Raw genomic sequence first — 18,269 nt, 5'->3', positions numbered from 1 at the left:
GCTCCTCCTCCCCCTCCCATCCCCTTAACTGTGGGGGTTCCTCAAGGTTCAGTTCTCGGTCCCCTTCTGTTCTCGATCTACACTCACTCCCTTGGTGACCTCATTCGCTCCCACGGCTTCAACTATCATCTCTACGCTGATGACACCCAAATCTACATCTCTGCCCCTGCTCTCTCCCCCTCCCTCCAGGCTCGCATCTCCTGCTGCCTTCAGGACATCTCCATCTGGATGTCTGCCTGCCACCTAAAACTCAACATGTACAAGACTGAACTCCTTGTCTTCCCTCCCAAACCCTGCCCTCTTCCTGACTTTCCCATCACTGTTGACGGCACTACCATCCTTCCCGTCTCACAATCCCGCAGCCTTGGTGTCATCCTCGACTCCGCTCTCTCATTCATCCCTCACATCCAGGCCATCACCAAAACCTGCCGGTCTCAGCTCCGCAACATTGCCAAGATCCACCCTTTCCTCTCCATCCAAACCGCTACCCTGCTCGTTCAAGCTCTCATCCTATCCCGTCTGGAGTACTGTATCAGTCTCCTCTCCGATCTCCCATCCTCTTGTCTCTCCCCACTTCAATCCATACTTCACGCTGCTGCCCAGATTGTCTTTGTCCAGAAATGCTCTGGGCATGTTACTCCCCTCCTCAAAAATCTCCAGTGGCTACCAATCAACCTACACATCAGGCAGAAACTCCTCACCCTGGGCTTCAAGGCTCTCCATCCCCTCGCCCCCTCCTACCTCACCTCCCTTCTCTCCTTCTACAGCCCAGCCCGCACCCACCGCTCCTCTGCTGCTAATCTCCTCACCGTGCCTCGTTCTCGCCTGTCCTGCCGTCGACCCCTGGCCTGGAATGCCCTCCCTCCCCACATCCGCCAAGCTCGCTCTCTTCCTCCCTTCAGGGCCCTACTGAGAGCTCACCTCCTCCAGGAGGCCTTCCCAGACTGAGCCCCCTCCTTCCTCTCCCCCTCCTCCTCCTCTCCATCCCCCCCGCCTTACCTCCTACCTCCTTCCCTTCCCCACAGCACCTGTCTATATGTATATATGTTTGTACATATTTATTACTCTATTTATTTACTTGTACATATCTATTCTATTTATTTTATTTTGTTAGTATGTTTTGTTTTGTTCTCTGTCTCCCCGTTCTAGACTGTGAGCCCACTGTTGGGTAGGGACCGTCTCTAAATGTTGCCAGCTTGTACTTCCCAAGTGCTTAGTACAGTGCTCTGCACACAGTAAGTGCTCAATAAATACGATTGATTGATTGGTATTTATTCTTTACTGTGCAGCACACTGTTTAAGCACTGGGAAGAGTTGACAGACAAGATCCCTGACCACAAGGAGCTTGCAATCTAGTAATGAGGGAGACAGACATTAAATTACAGGTAGGGGAAGCAGCAGAGTATGGTAGGCATATATAGGTGCTGTGGGTGTGGAATGAATATCATTGTACTTAGAGAGAGGGACCCAAATGCATAGGTGATGTAGAAGGGAGGGAGAATAGGGTGGAAAGATTAGGAGTTAGGAGGGAAAACTTCCTGGTGGAGGTATGATTTTAGGAGAGCTCTGAAGGTGGGCTCTTTCAGGTATGAAGTGGAAGGGAGTTCCAGGCAAGTACAGAGGACGTGAGGTTGGCTTTAAAGGAGCAAAGTGTTTGGGTTGTGTTTTAGTGAGAGAGGAGTGGGGATGATTTCCAAATTTGCCTCTCTAGGCCTGGCCTTGCCCCTTCTTTACAATTTCAAATTTCCTCCTACCTCCAGGATGTCTCCTATTTGAACGCCCCATCTGTGTCCCAGGCTCCGTATGTTCAAAATTGAAGTCCGCATGTTGCCTTCCAAACTCTTTCCTCTTCCTAATCTTGTCACAGTTGATAACAGCACCATCCTTCTCATCTCTCAAATCTGTAACCATGGCATTATCTTTAGCTCCTCCCTCTCTTTCAACCCCAATGTTCAGTTTGCCGCCACATCCGTCCCATCTTCCTCCATAAGACTGCCAGAATCTGTTCCTCCTTCCCTATCCTGATGGCCACCAGCTGGTCCAGGTAAGTGTCATAGCCCAGTATGGCTACTTCACTAGCTTTCTCACTGAATTCCCTACCTCCCTTTTCTCCCCTCTTCAGTTCATATTTGCTGCTCAGACCATTTTTCTAAAATACCATTCTGTACTCATCTCTTCACTCCTTCAAAACCTCCAGTGGTTGCCCATTTGTCTCCAAATCAAGCAAAACTCTCCGATCACCGGATTTAAAGCACTTAATCAGCTTTCTCCTTCCCACTTATCCACTCTCTTCTCCCACTTCACTCCATGCTGAGGATTGGGCAAGGATTGGAGGTTCTCGAGGAATGAGGAGATTTGTGCGATTGACATTTTAGAAATTCAAGAAGACTGTGCAAGACATGCCTTGTGAAGCCTTTAGTTATCAGTGGACATTAGTATTCCATGAGAACCAAGTTGTCCTGCTTGAAATCAGTTTTTTGGAAAAAAAAAAAAGTAAATTTTAAGTGTTTAAAAGTGGTTTCCATTACAATATTAACGGAGGACTGAAAGCTGGGTTTGTTTCCACAAAGTCTGGGAAGTCCTTAAAACAACACTCCTGGCAGAGCCCCCTTGCTTTATATAATGATTTCACAGCCAGGTTGTGGTAACAGTGATCTGCTGTTCTATCCAGTCATAATGAAAACACACGTTGTAATAGAAATAACTATTTGAAGACTTTGCCTATAAGCACTTTCCCTTTCCACTCATAGGAAAGGTTTTTCATTTGAGTTGAGAGATTTGAAAAATGATCTTATTACCTTCGTAAAATTATCCAAACTATCAATGACTTTTATGAATGGCTTATTTTGTAATCAAGGTAGTTGGCTAGTTGCAAAAACGAGCCAATAAATACAGTGTTTTCTTTCCTCCTTTCTCTTCTTTTTATTCAGAAATTCTGAACTGGGAGATGTGGTGAAAAAAATATAATGGCGTATAAGTGAATTTAATAAAATTAACACAAACTATAGTGGATCCTTTCTGAGAATGTCAAATTATGTCTTTTCCTTTTTCTTCATTTTCCTTTTCCTTTCCCTTTTTTTGTCTTTTTCAGTGGCAAAACCTTTGCAAGCTAAAAGCAGCAGCATTATTTTTGGGTGCTTCTTTCAGTCAGTTGGTGGCATTTATTGAGAGTTGAGGGGAAAGTCACTGTAAATACTTAGTAGACTATAGCAGAAGGTTAATGTACATTGTCAATTAATCATATTTACTGAGCACTTACTGAGTGCAGATCACTGTACTAAGGGTTTGGGAGCGTACAGTGTAACAGTTGGTAAACATGTTCCCTGCTCACAACAAGCTTCCAGTCTTAGAAGGGGGAGTTTGCAGTCTAAAGAGGGAACTCCCTATTCTCAAGAAGCTCCCAATCTTGACTTTTTTCATCTTTCTTTTGTTTTACTTGACCTTTCCCCCACTGTGTTTCCTACCTTTTCTTTTTTCCTTAAAAATGCACTTTTTTCAGTCTTTTGACATGACACTTGGTTATCTTCTATATACCATTCCTGACAGGGCTAGCAAAGTGCTACTCTTATCAAGTAAACTTCAAAAATCAGGTGCCCATATCCACCCAAACAAATAGAAAGGTTGATTCTTCTAATTTTCAGAAGTTTATTTCCTGGAAAGCCTGTTATCTACTTCTGCAACAACCTTACTCGCGGTGGATGCCTTAGATTCTCCATAAATTCTTCTTCCACCCCCGCTAGAAGTCTTGCACTCTGAGGTGGCTGCAGCGATAGCCCCTACCCTATACTGTCACTTCTGTCTTGAAGTATACTCTCCCAACTGCTTCGTGCAGGGCTCTGTACACAGTGCTCAGTGAATATCATTGATTGATTGGTTTGTTTTCTGACCTTTGAGATTCGCCCCCACCCACAACTCCACAGCACTTAATGTATACATCCTTAAATTATGTACTGACAATTAATTATATTAATGTCTGCCTCCCCTTCTAGACTGTAAGCTTGCTGTGGGCAGGAAACACATATGCCAAATTACCCTTAAAATATGTATTATTTCAGAGTGTGGGTACTAAATGTATGTATGTATGTACCTACACTCTGATGCTCTGAGTGAAACTTGAACTGTTTCTTCCAACACTGTCATAGTCTATCCAGACAGTTGCTTATTGTTGGAAGAATGTTGTCTAATTCTGCCTGTGTGCTCTGTCCAAAATATGTAGCAAAAACATACCCTGGTAAAAATCTACTCCTTATGTAACAGATTATACTTTCATGCGTCCTATAGATTAATAATAATAATAATGGCATTTATTAAGCGCTTACTGTGTAACAAGCACTGTTCTAAGTGCCGGGGTAGATACAAGGTGATCAGCTTGTCCCATGGGGGGCTCACAGTCTTAATCCCCATTTTCCAGATGAGGTAACTGAGGCACAGAGAAGTGAAGTGACTTGCCCGAAGTCACACAGCTGACAATTGGCAGAGCCGGGATTTGAACCCACGACCTCTGACTCCATAGCCTGTGCTCTTTTCCACTGAGCCATGCTGCTTCTCAAGGGTCTGCAAGATTGCATTTTGCTTAAATGGAGTCTGCTTTCTTGAACATTGAAAATAATGTCACCATTCTGTCTGATACATTTTCACCCCAAATGCCAATCTGGATGAGGTTTGTCCCCAAGTAAATGATTCGTTGTACGTGTAAAGAGAAAATGATCATTGTATTGGTATTTTTCAAAAACGAATTCCCCCTTATATTCAGAAAAGGGGGAGTGGTCTCCATTTGCTCTTTCAGGGAGTTGGAAAGACCTGAGAAGCAGCGTGGTGTAGTAAAAAGAATACAGGCCTGGGAGCTAGGGGGAATAGGTTGGAATCCTGGCTCTGCCACTGGCCTGCTATGTGACCTTAGGTAAGACCTTTAGTTTTCTGGGCCTCAGTTTCCTCATCTATAAAATGGGGATTCTATACCTGCTCTCCCTCCTGCTTACAATGTGAGCCCCATATGGGACAAAGACTGTGCCCAATCTATCTTATATCTACCCCCATGCTTAGCACAGTGGTTAGACTACAGTAAGCCCTTAATGAAAACCACTATTATTGTTAATAATAATAATAATCAGTGGTACTTATTGACTATTTACTGTGAACAGAGCCCTGTACTAAGTGCTTGGGAGAGTACAATACAACAAGTTGGAAGACATGCTCCCTGCCCACCAGGAGCTCACAGTCTTGGGGGAGACAGGCATTAAAATAAATTATGGGTTTGCGCGTAAGTCTTTGGGTGGGGTGAATGTCAGTTGCTTAAAGGATACTGTGAATAACAGAAGGGAGAGGAGATGTGACTTTAATAAAGCTTTGAAGGGAAGAGTGATGGTCTGTCATACATGAAGAGGGAGGGATTTCCCGACCAGAGGGAGGATGTGGGCAAGGGCTCTTCGGAGTGATAATAGAGATTGAGGTACAGTGAGTAAGTAGGTTGGCCTTGGAGGAGCAACACATGAGGGCTGAGCTGTTGTAGGAAACCCCCTGAACTGGAATGACCTCCCTCCGCAGATCCGCCAAGCTAGCTCTCATCCTCCCGTTAAAGCCCTACTGAGAGTTCACCTCCTCCAGGAGGCCTTCCCAGACTGAGCCCCCTTTTTCCTCTCCCCCTCCCCATCCCTCCCGCCCTACCTCCTTCCCCTCCCCACAGCACCTGTATATATGTTTGTATAGATTTATTACTCTACTTGTGCATATTTACTATTTATTTTGTTAATGATGTGCATCTAGCTTTCTTCTATTTATTCTGATGACTTGACACCTGTCCACATGATTTCTTTTGTTGTCTGTCTCCCCGTTCTAGACTGTGAGCCTGTTGTTGGGTAGGGACCATCTCTATATGTTGCCGACTTGTACTTCTCAAGGGCTTAGTACAGTGCTCTGCACACAGTAAGCACTCAATAAATATGATTGAATGAAGGAATGAATGAATGGATTGGTGACAAATCATTATTTTTATTACTATTATTATTAGTTGAGTCCATAGCTGTTCTGCTCTGTTGCAGCTGAATCCAAAGTGGGAGTGAAATTTCTTATTTTTTAGGGCAGTTAATTCGCCCAGGAGTATTCCATACTCCTCAACTCTTTTCCTTCCATACTTTGAGTTCTTTATATAAATGGGACATTTCCCTTTATTGCTTCTAACCAGTCAGTGATATCAGTGGTATTCATTGAGTGCTTACTCTTTGCAGAGCCCAGAGTTAGTTTAGATGATTCCTGCCTCAAAGATCTTACCATGTAGCTGGGGAGAAAGCACTTAATAAATGCCATCATTATTATTATTATTATAGAGGGGAAAGTAAGAGTATAAAAGTATCCTCTAGACTGTAAGCTCACTGTGGTCAGGGAATATGTCTACCAACTGTGTTACAGTGTACTCTCCCAAGCGCTTAGTACAGTTCTCTGCACACAGTAAGTGTGCAATAAATATGACTTACACAGTGTGCTTTGGAATTTCAATACCCAAGTATTTCAGTGATAGAATAGTGCACCTTTTTCTTTTCTGCCCTGTTCTAAGCCAACGTGTATTATTAGTTTGAGTTTATTCTGAAGAGTTTCTTCAGAATAGCAGTTCAGGGCTACATTGGGCTTGAGAGGAAAATTCTTGTCAGAAAAAGTTCTCCTTTAGTTAGATTCTCAACACTTTAAGAAAATTGTTTTTTTGTGATGGGTGTAAGGGTAATTAAAGCATGAGCTCTTCAGTAATATGATGACCAACAATAGAATATTCAGGTTATCCCTGGAGTTCTGGGATACAGTAAGATGAGGCTTTTAATTAGGGCAACAGTACTTAATATGTTAAAAAAAATAGGTTAAAATTATATATCACTTTTGTGAACACATCTCAGATAATAGGCTTTCTGTGGGTGCATCTTGTTATTCAAATTCTTTTTATTTAATGAAATAATAGAGGTCCAAACTAAATATGCCAGTTCTGAATTGTACTGTTTTTATCACTCTTACTGTGGGGGAGATTATTTGGTCTTATGCCCTTTCTCCTATACTCTTTTGTTTTACCAACCACTAAGAAGCTAAACTGTGTATAGAAGAGACATATATATTGGGATTTTTACACTGTAGGAGATTTGGAGGAGGACAAGTAAATTATATAATGTAATATATATTTTTCTCTCTTTTAATCTACTACTATTGCAAGGATTGGTTTGAAGGAATAAGTCTTTTATTACTCCGGTTCACACCTCGTGTACTTTGTTCATTTGGGCCTGCTTTTTATCTCTAGGTATAGAATAATTAGAAGTGGAACACACACACAAAAAAAGTTCTGTGTTTTTAGGCCACTGGGTCTTACTCAAAAATGCTTCAAAAAGACTCATCTTTAAGCAATGTCGAACCTAGTTATAGCTCTGAAGAAAATTTGGAACAACTGTCAAACACCCCAAGAGTTTCAGAGATTGGTGTCTTCCCCTGAGTGGGGGTGTGTGCTAATATCTGTATACATAATCATAATAATGATGGCATTTATTAAGTGCTTACTATGTGCAAAGCACTGTTCTAAGTGCTGGGGAGGTTACAAGGTGATCAGGTTGTCCCACGGGGGCTCCCAGTCTTAATACCCATTTTTCAGATGAGAGAACTGAGGCACAGAGAAGTGAAGTGACTTGCCCAAAGTGACACAGCTGACAATTGGCGGAGCCGGGATTTGAACCCACAACCTCTGACTCCAAAGCCCTGGCTCTTTCCACTAAGCCATCTGTATACATATATATATATCTGTTGTACTTTTCCAAGCACTTAATACAGTGCATTGCATCCAGTGGTCAGTCACTTAATACCATTGCTACCACCACCACTACTATTAATATAGAAAAATCATTTTATGATTTTTTTTAAAGAACCAACTACAAGAAACTTAACAGAAAACACTTTTATTAGCAGAGCATATGGAGAATTTATAGTATCCTTCTTTTCTTTCTTTGCTAACCTCATCTCTCCCCTCTCTACATACCTCCCCAACCAACCTATCTACGCTTCTGTATGTTGTAAGGCCCTAACAATCCCTAGAGATCTCTCCAGTCTCTTGAGTTTTCTAGCTGTGTCCAATTTAATGCAATCTCAGATTTTTAAAAGTCCTAAACCTAGTCTCTGCACATCTAGATCATTATACATAATTAGGTCTTAGATGCTTTGTACTTTGAGTAAATTTTCCCTTTCCTTACCCCTGTTTTTCTCTCTAGCTTTATCCCAGGAAATGCAGAGTAAGGATGTGTTATGATATCTGGGGAGAGGGGTTAATAAACTACACCCATTTGCTTGATTTGACAGTTTGCCATTCTCTGGATTACTAATCCGCTATCTAAGTAGCACTCTTTTCAACTCAAAGGGAAGGTGGGTTTTGAAGCAGAAAAGGGATGAAATTACCCATTGATGTGCTTAGCAATGTCAGTCAAACAGTTATGTTTATTGAGCGCCTACTCTTTGTCCTCTGGAGAGAGTACAACAGAGTTAGGCACGTTCCCTGCCCAAAGTGAGGGAGTTTTACTTAGTTTAGGGTAGTGGGACCCCAGTCTCAATTCATCCGTTGGTTTTGAAGTAAAAGCTGTGTACTGGAGCAAATAGGATGATGGTACACACACAAATGCTAAGGAAGAATGAAAATGCACCCCAGGGTATAGTTACCAGGGAAACGCCAGAGTTTTTGCTGAGTGCCTAGAACAGAACTCCCTTAGGGGAAAAAGAAAATTGATACAGCTTAAAGTGTCCAAGCCTTCCAAATATCACGTTCTAAGTTATATTGGCAGCAGCATGGGTGTTGACTATTCATCTTCCAAAGTGCTAAGTCAGTTTAAGTCAACTGAGGCAGAATTAAGAAGGATTGGGAAATCAGTTTAAGACCATTTTGGCAGGGAAAGTGTTAAGTGTAAAATCTAACTCTTGGAAGGGGGTTGAAAATGAACCCCTTCTAGACTGTGAGCCCACTGTTGGGTAGGGACCGTCTCTATGTGTTGCCAACTTGTACTTCCCAAGCGCTTAGTACAGTGCTCAATAAGTACCATTGATTGATTGACTGAATTGGAAATTAGAAATCGAGTTAAAATGAGTGAATGACGTATAAGGAAAAACTTAATCAGGTTCCAGGATGTATTCCCGTAAGATTTTTGGACAACCCCTTCTCTATTCTAGGTATAAAGTTACTCCAAGGATGAGTCATGGACGTGGTGAAAAAAATATCCCTTGTGATATTTCCGCCAGGTGACCCCAGAAGTAGTTTTTTGCACAACCCAGTCATGTGCAGAGCACTGTACTAAGCACTTGGGAGAGTACAATATAACAGACACATTCCCTGCCCACAGCGTGTTTTCAGTCTCGATGGGGAGACAGACATTAGTGTCAATAAAGTACTGGAGGCTCTGCCTCCTGTCAAGCATAGGATCAGGTGTGATCTGGCTCCACCGATTTCCCCGGGGGTCACTGCCATTACCAGTCTTTCATTCATTCAGTTGTATTTATTGAGTGCTTACTGTGTGCAGAGCACTGTACTAAGCGCTTAGGAAGTACAAGTTGGCAACATATAGAGATGGTCCCTACCCAACAATGGGCTCAGTCTTAAATCTGGCAAAGCAGACGTCGGTAAAAAATGGTGTTTCAGGTTGCGGTTTGGACAGATTCACAGTTTGGGCTCATGAAGAGAAGGCAGAAGGAAAGTGGGATAACTTACATCAATCAATGAATAGTATTTATTGGGCATTTACTTTATGCAGAGCACTATACTATTGGAAGCAGCGTGGCTCAGTGGAAAGAGCACGGACTTTGGAGTCAGAAGTCATGGGTTCAAATCCCAGCTCTGCCACTTGTCAGCTGTGTGACTTTGGGCAAGTCACTTAACCTCTCTGGGCCTCAGTTACCTCATCTGTAAAATGTTTTTCCCCCACATGGGACAACCTGATCACCTTGTAACCTCCCCAGTGCTTAGAACAGTGCTTTGCACATAGTAAGCGCTTAATAAATGCCATCATTATTATTATTATTTCCAAGCACTCAGGAGAGTACAGTGCAGCACAATTAGCCGACACCTTCCGTGCCTATTATGAGCTCACAGTATAGAGGGTAATAGAGATAGAAATTAATTGAAGTAATTTATAACATGTAATTTACAGAAACGTACGTTAAGTACTGTGAGGCTGTGGTGGGGCAAGTGTCCAAAGGTGACAGATTCAAGTGCATACAAGACACAGAAGGGAGAGCGAGCTGGGGGAAAGGGCTGAATCTGGGAAAGCCTCTTGAAGGAGATGGGATCGTACATATGAATCCTAATTAACCCGAGAGTGGAATCCGTCAATCAGTCAATCAAAGGTATTTTTTGAGCCCCTACTGTGGACAGAGCACCGAATTTTAAGCATTGGAAAGTACAGTCCAACAGAGTTGGTAGACAAAACAGGGACTGCTGATTCCTGGGAGGGTGGCCTAGCCATTTCCTCTACCCCAACTCCTTAGCTGGCCTGGCCTGAACTGGGAATCCCTCTAGGCCATCCACATGACACTGGAATGGATGGGATGGGACAGGATGGGACAGGGGAGTGGCCAGTTGCTGATATGAGGGTCTTTGGGGGAACATTGGGAGGCAATTGGTGCATGGGTGTTCATCTGCTATTCTGTTTTCACAGCGTGTGATCAAAACTATGCTAGTAGTAGAGGCATTGTGTGGCAGGTTTTCCCCCAGTGGCAGTATGGTAATAAAAGAAGTCAAGTCAATTCTACAATTCCTCAGTGCAGACAGTATAGAAAGGGTGATAGTATTTAAGAACCGAACACATACCCACTTGTGTGGAAAAGCTAAAAGAAACCTTATTAGAGCGAGGAGGCGAACCTGATGACATTCGGAGAGCGCCAGTGGAAAGATGGATTAAAAAAAAAAATAATGCAGCGGGCTTAAAAATGTCCTCATCCAAATAATATGGTTGCAGGCACTCAGTTCTGTGTTAGCACGTGTTTTACCACATGTTTGGACTGGGATACTGGAAGGAAATTAGGGAGTGTTTTTGGATTCAGCACACTGTGGTGTCAGAAGAACTGGGGGCTTTTTGTATGTGTGTGCATGGTTTGGGATCAAGGGAGTAGACAATTTGAGCTTTCCTTAGTGCCGGTTTTTGCCGGAGTGCAACCCCTCTGTTTTAGGAGAACTGGGTGAGTTTCAAATCATTTTTCTGTTTTGAAATTGTTATATGAATTACTTGTTTTGCAATACCTTAAAAAAAAAAATCACCCCTTTGCAGGTCTTTTCGTTATCTATATTTATTGCCCTGAAGTTTTCGAGTCTTTATGTCGGTATCTCACATCCATTTCTCTTAATTCCTAGATTTTGGATCATTCTTTGACTTGGAAAATGATCTCCCCGATGAGCTCATCCCCAACGGAGGAGAATCAAGCCTCTTAAACAGCGGAAACCTCGTTCCGGATGCAGCTTCCAAACATAAACAGCTCTCCGAACTTCTGAGAGGAGGCAGTGGCTCTACTCTAAACCCAGGAATAGGAAATGTGAACTCCAACAGTCCCGTCCAACCAGGAATGGGGAACCAAGGCCAAGGACAGCCGAACAGCGCTACCATTGCCAATCTGGGTGCCATGGGCAAAAGCCCCCTGAACCAAGGAGATTCTTCCGCATCCAGCCTGCCAAAGCAGGCGGCTAGCACCTCTGGACCTACGCCACCGGCTTCCCAAGCACTGAACTCTCAAGCACAAAAGGGCTTGGTGACTAGCAGCCCTGCAGCATCCCAGCCCGGACCTGGAATCTGCATGAACGCTGGTTTTAACCAGACCCACCAAGGCCTTCTCAACAGTAACTCGGCCCATAATTTAATGGGTCAGCCCCAGCCAGGCCAGGGACAAGTGATGAATGGATCTCTTGGGGCAGCTGGAAGAGGAAGGGGAGGCGGGATGCAGTACCCGGCCCCTGCCATGCACGGGAACGCGGGCAGTGTGCTGGCAGAGACTTTAACCCAAGTTTCGCCTCAAATGACCAGTCACGGGGGACTAAACACAGCCCAGGCAGGAGCCATGACAAAGGTACGTGTGCTCGCTTGAGCACTCTTCCACGTGTTCGTCCAGCAGCGGTGGCCCTTTCCCCCCAGACAGTCCGTTAGATGGAGTGCGTCACATATCCCTCTCCCTGTGACCGACCGTTCGAATGCCGTTATTTTTAAAACTGAAAAAAATCAAACCGTGATTTGCTGCTGATAAATTTGATATCTAACGCTGGACAACAAATCCGTCTGTTTTCAGGATCTCCACCCCTCCTCTTCCCTCTTTCCCTCCTTGCCCGTTTTGTGTAAAAGGTGTACAGATGTATGGTAGATTGCAAGAGTTTTTTTAAGCGCTTACTATGTGCTGAGCACTGTACTAAGCGCTGGGATAGGTACAAAATAATCACGTCAGACAAAATCCTTGACCCATATGGGGCTCCCAGTCTAAGGGGGAGGGAGGACAGGTATTGAATCTCCATTTTACAGATGAGAAAACCGAGGCCCAGGGAAGTTACCTCACCCAAGGTCACACAGCAGGCAATTGGCAGAAGCAGGGATTAGAACCCAAGTCATCTTAATTACGGTATATCAGTGCTTACTCTGTGCCAGGCACTGCACTAAGCGCTGGGGTGGATACAACAAATCGGGTTGGACACAGTCCCTGTCCCATTCCCCATTTTACAGATGAGGGAACTGAGGCCCAGAGAAGTGAAGTGACTTGCCAAAGGTCACCCAGCAGACTAGTGTCGGAGCCGGGTTTTTTGACCTTGTGACTCCCAGGCCACGCTGCAGTGTCCACAGCTGGTCAAGAAACGTAGCAAGTCTCCTCCGCCTGGTTCTGATTTATTCCCTGTGGCATAATCCAGGTTCCCAAATCTTTCCAAGTTTCTTGTCTGTCCGTGGGCCTTAGCCCTCTCTGCAAGTGGCTTTGCTCAGCTCTTCCAGTCAATCAAACGGTGGTGTTTAGCAAAGTGCTTACTTGGGAAAGTTCAGTAGTGTAAGTAGACCTGATCCCTGCCCACCAGGAGAGAGGAGTTTACGATCTAGTGGGGCGAGGAGGTGGGGCATGGACACACAGATCGAGCAGAATACAGGCAAATTAAAATTATTTCTCCCTAAAAGGCACCCAGCCCCTTTACAAGCAGAGCACCCCTGACTTCCTGTCCCCAGGCCTGTTACTCCTTCAATCAATCAATCAATCGTATTTATTGAGCACTTACTGTGTGCAGAGCACTGTACTAAGCGCTTGGGAAGTACAAGTTGGCAACATACAGAGACAGTCCCTACCCAACAGTGGGCTCACAGTCTAGAAGGGGGAGACAGAGAACAAAACCAAACATACTAACAAAATAAAATAAATAGAATAGATATGTACAAGTAAAATAAATAAAGTAATAGTAAATAAATAGAGTAATAATAAATAGAGTAATATAGAGTAATAATAAATAAATAGAGTAATAGTAATATCACCTGCCCATAGCCCCGTGAGACAGTTCCTGAGCTCGCGTTCAGGCCCTGCTGGAAGTCGTGAATAGGTAAGTGGCCCTTCTCCTGCCTTTCAGTTAGCTGTTGTCATGGTCAAAGGCGTCTTCCAAGAGCTTTGCCGAGCAGTTGAACAGTCCTCTTAATGCCTGTATTCACAATACATCAGCGCGTGGACGGACAAGTGATCAGCTCTCAGAGGCTCAGTGGAAAGAGCACGGGCTTTGGAGTCAGAGGTCATGGGTTCAAATCCCAGCTCTGCCACTTGTCAGCTGTGTGACTTCGGGCAAGTCACTTAACTTCTCTGGGCCTCAGTTACCTCACCTGTAAAATGGGGATTAAGACTGTGAGCCCTCCATGGGACAACCTGATCACCTTGTATCTTCCCCAGTGCTTAGAACAGTGCTTTGCACATAGTAAGCGCTTAATAAATGCCATTATTATTATTATTGGAGGCCAGACTGCAGCTGTCCCCTCTTAACCTGGACTGCTGGGGCGGCACCCTCCCTCACCGCCATTCCTCTTGCCGCAGAGCAGAGCTGGGGACTCTGGGTCCCCTGGGTCCCTGAACAGAAGGCCCACCTGAGGAGGAACATATGGGAGACTGGAACCTCCCAAAACTAAAACACCCTTTTTTATGGTACCTGTTAAGCACTTACTATGTACCAGGCCTTGTACTAAGCACCAGGGAACGTACCAGCGAATCAGGTTGGACCCAGTCCCTGTCCCATGTGGGGCTCAGTCTTAATTCCTATTTTACAGATGAGATAACTGAGGCACAGGTGTGTGACTTGCGAAATGTCAAGCAGCAGACATGTGGCGCAGCTGGGATTAGAAAGAACCCAGGTCTTCTGATTCCCAGGCCCATGCTCTATCCACTAGGCTATGCCGTTTCCCTATTAAAAAGCAAAGAGAAAATTCCACTGCACTGACCATCCTCTCCCCTCAGTTGTCCCAATCCAACCGCCTCCCATCCACAATGAAGTTTAGGATTTTTTAAATGGTATTTATATGCTTACTATATACCAGGCACTGTACTAAGCACTGGGATAGATATAAGTGAATCAAATTGGACACAGTCCATGTCCCACATGGGGTTCAAGGTCTTAGCCCCCATTTTACAAATGAGGTAACTGAGGCATAGAGAATCGAATGACTTCCCCAAAGTTACACAACGGATAAGTGGCGGAGCAAGGATTAGAACCCAAGTCCTTTTGATTCCCAGGCCCATGCTGTATCCACTAGGGCCCTCTGCTTCTCGATAGGATTGGGTGCAAGGACACGTACACGGCCAGTGGGGGAAGGTCAACTCAATTTCTTTAAGAGACCGTTTCTGTCTCACTAATATGCTGGCAGTCTTTAAAGGGGTCAATTGCCACGTGAATAGAGGGGAAGAAATTTTGTAAATTTTTGTAGGAGCAACAGGGCCTAGGGGAAAGACCATGGTCCTGGGAATCAAAGGACCTGGGTTCTGATCCCAGCTCTGCCACATGCCCGCTGTGTGACCATGGGCAAGTCACTTAACTTCTCTGTGCATGTTATCTAAAATGGGGGTTCAGTATCTGTTCTCCCTCCTATTTAGCCTGTGAGCCCTCCGTGGGACAGGGTCTGTGTCTGAGCTGATAATTATCTTGGGTCTTAAGAACAGTGCTTGATGCATAGTTAACTACTTAACCACTATTATTATCATTATTATGCTGCAGTCATTCAAAGGTCTTGATAAATTCCCCATCAGAGTCTTAAATAATGCTCTCATAGGTTTGGAGGGAAACTTCTGTTATGAATAGAAAATTGGTTAAAGGTAGGAAACCAGAGTCAGGGGTTAGGAACAGGCCAGTTTTACTTAACAGTGTCATAAATTACCTGGAAGAGAGTATGTGCAATGAAATCACAGATTTGCAGATTATTTTAAATCCTTCTGGGTCAATAAATGCTTTGCTGCTGGTGATGAACTTCAGAAAGATCTCATAAAGCTTAGTTTACAGAGGAAAATGGCAGGCGAGCTTCTGCATGAGCAAGTGTAAATAATGCATTTTAGGGAAATACAGTAATAGTAAGCACTGACTTCGTGTCATATGCTGTACTGAGTGCTGGGGTAGATATGAGAATCAGGTCCCACATAGGAGGGAGAACAGGTATTGACTGTACATGTTTAGATCTGAGATAATGGACACAATTCAGGAAAGACGTTTTAAAGTAGTTATAATGCTTCCATCAAATCTCCCCCGCTAGACTGTAAGCTCTTTGAGGGTTACCAACTGTATTGTCCTCTCCCAGGGGCTTAGTATAGTGCTGTGCACTCAGCACTAAGCACTCAGTCAGTACCCTTGATGGGATGATTAAAACATCGGTCCGATGTGTCGAGGCAGTTGAAAAGGTCAGCAAAATACTGAGCCTCATCAGGAAGGATTAAGGGAAAATGAAAGCATAAAATTGCCATGATGTTAAACCTTGACGGCTCTGCCACTTGTCAGCTGTGTGACCTTGGGCAAGCCACTTAACTTCTCTGTGCCTGTTACCTCATCTGGGGCACAGAGCGGCAACCCAGGAGTTACCCCCTTTCTAGAGGGGAAGAAATTTTGTAAATTTTTGTAGGAGCAGCAGGGCCTAGGGGAAAGAGCATGGTCCTGGGAGTCAAAGGACCTGGGTTCTGATCCCAGCTCTGCCACATGCCCGCTGTGTGACCATGGGCAAGTCACTTAACTTCTCTGTGCATGTTACCTAAAATGGGGGTTCAATATCTTCCTTCCTGCAGCCAGGGTCAGGACACGGAGGTGTGTCTATGAGTGGGAAGTGGAGGGGAGGGGCTGGGGCGATGAGGCAGATGTGGGGCTGGCGCTTAGTTGAGCCCTTGCAGCGTACGGGGCCGGAGGGATGCGGGCTCGGCCCTTCTACGCTCGCGCATGAGGTGAGTGGTAGTGGAGCTAGGGAGGTTTGCAGCACGGCATACCTGGCTTCAGGTAAGCGGACGTGCCTCTGCTGGATGCAGGAGCGATATCCCGCCTGCTTGTCACTCGTCGGAATTGACGAAACATCAGGGACAGAGTTGGGAATCCTGGGGTCGTCAGCAGTTAGGAGGGGCATCTCTGGATTTGGCGTATTCTTGGATGTGTGGGCCTGGCTGCGGCGATTCAGGGAGGGGGGCTATGACAGAGCCAAAAGAGGTATAGAGATGGGCAAATTGAAAAATTGGGGGAATGGATTAGAAGAAGAGCAGCATGGCCTAGTGGAAAGAGCACAGGTGTGGGAATCAGAGGACTTGGGTTCTAATGTCGGCTCTGCCACTTGTCTGGGACTTTGGGTGAGCCACTTAACTTCTCTGGGCCTCAGTTCCCTCATCTGTAAAATGGGGATTAAGACTATGAGCCCCACATATCCAGCCGGATTATCTGGAAGCTACCCCAGCGCTTAATACAGTGCTTGGCACATAGTACGCTCTTAACAAATAACATTCTCCCAAAAAAGCACAAATGGAAATATTAGCGTTACAGGGTGGAAAGATAAAGTCTGAGAGGACAAAGTCATGAAGAGAATGGGTACAGCTGACTTGGAGGGAGTACATTATATAGTCTGTAATGTGTTATTAAAAGGAAATGTTAAGAGGAGTTATGAGGATCCAAGGAGGGGTGAAATAGATTCGTGGACAGTAGGTTATTGATAGGTTATTAGAAGTATGTCCCTAGCCATGTTCATTCATTCATTCAGTGGTATTTATTAAGAGCTTACTGTGTGCAGAGCACTGTACTAAGCACTTTGGAGAGTACAATATAACAATAAACAAATACATTCCCTGCCCACAGCAAGTTTACAGTCTACAGGGGACTGGGGCCCACGAGGATGGATGGTAAGGTGGGTCGGCGACCATCTTTTGCTACCTCTCTAGATATAGTTGTCCTTTGTATTTGAAGAAGATACCACTGATGGTGAAATAATAATAATGATTATGGTATGTAAGCACTTACTATGAGCCAAGTACTGTACTGAGTGCTGGGGTCGAGGATAATTCTGTGTCCCACATGGGGCTCGCAGTTGAAATAGGAGAGAGAATAGGTGTCGATTGTAACAATGTGGTGGTTGTTTAAGTACTTTCTTTGTGCCAGCCACTGTACTAAACACTGGGATAGGTACAAGATAATCTGGTCAGACACAGTTCCTGTCCCGCGCGGGAATAATATTCTAAGGCAGAGGGGGAACAGATAATTAAATCTCCATTTTACAGGTGAGAAAACCGAGGTACCAGGAAGTGAAGTGACTTATGGTTACACAGCAGGCGAGTGTTGGAACTGGGATTCGAACCCAGGTCCTAGGATGCCCAGATGTGTGCTCTTTCTCCTTGTCACGCTGGTTCTCTAAAATTCACCTGTGAGTGTTATGTGTGGTTGAAAAAGTCAATGTGGACTCATGGTCCTGGACACATTGTGCTCACAAAATGGTTGTCCCCTGTTTTGTTCTCCTGATTGTCACCGGGAGCACATGGCATTGTTTTCTCTGTTACCTTCTTACCTCTCAGTCTTTATGAGGATTTTACTCAAAAAGAGCTGCTCCTATGTGTATAGCAGTAAATTGGATTATCCACTCCAAAAAGAATTGTGCAGCAGTAGTAGAGCTACATAGGTAAACATTTGGCAAATTCTAAGGTCGCTGGGGAAAAAATATGTATTTTTTTTCCCTAGAGCAAACCAAAATTTTGGGGAAAATTGAAATGTGCCCTAAATGATTATCTTCTCAGATCTTTGTTTTCTTCTAGTTTGTAAGCTCATTGATGGCAAGGAATGT

General features: G+C 44.4%; 1 protein-coding gene across 3 annotated transcripts in view; it reads left to right on the top strand.

The window, feature by feature from the left end:
• LOC119942542 (CREB binding protein) overlaps positions 1-18,269 on the top strand; it is a 211,747-nt gene that overhangs the window by 37,048 nt on the left and 156,430 nt on the right. For all 3 annotated transcript variants that reach the window (XM_038763376.1, XM_038763377.1, XM_038763375.1), the window contains exon 2: positions 11,348-12,054. In XM_038763376.1, the coding sequence (XP_038619304.1) occupies positions 11,348-12,054 (707 nt within the window). The remainder of the gene's footprint in view (positions 1-11,347; positions 12,055-18,269) is intronic.

This window comes from Tachyglossus aculeatus, chromosome 21, assembly GCF_015852505.1.
Source record: "Tachyglossus aculeatus isolate mTacAcu1 chromosome 21, mTacAcu1.pri, whole genome shotgun sequence".
Taxonomy (NCBI): Eukaryota; Metazoa; Chordata; class Mammalia; order Monotremata; family Tachyglossidae; genus Tachyglossus; species Tachyglossus aculeatus.
This window is presented reverse-complemented; position numbering and strand designations above follow the sequence as displayed.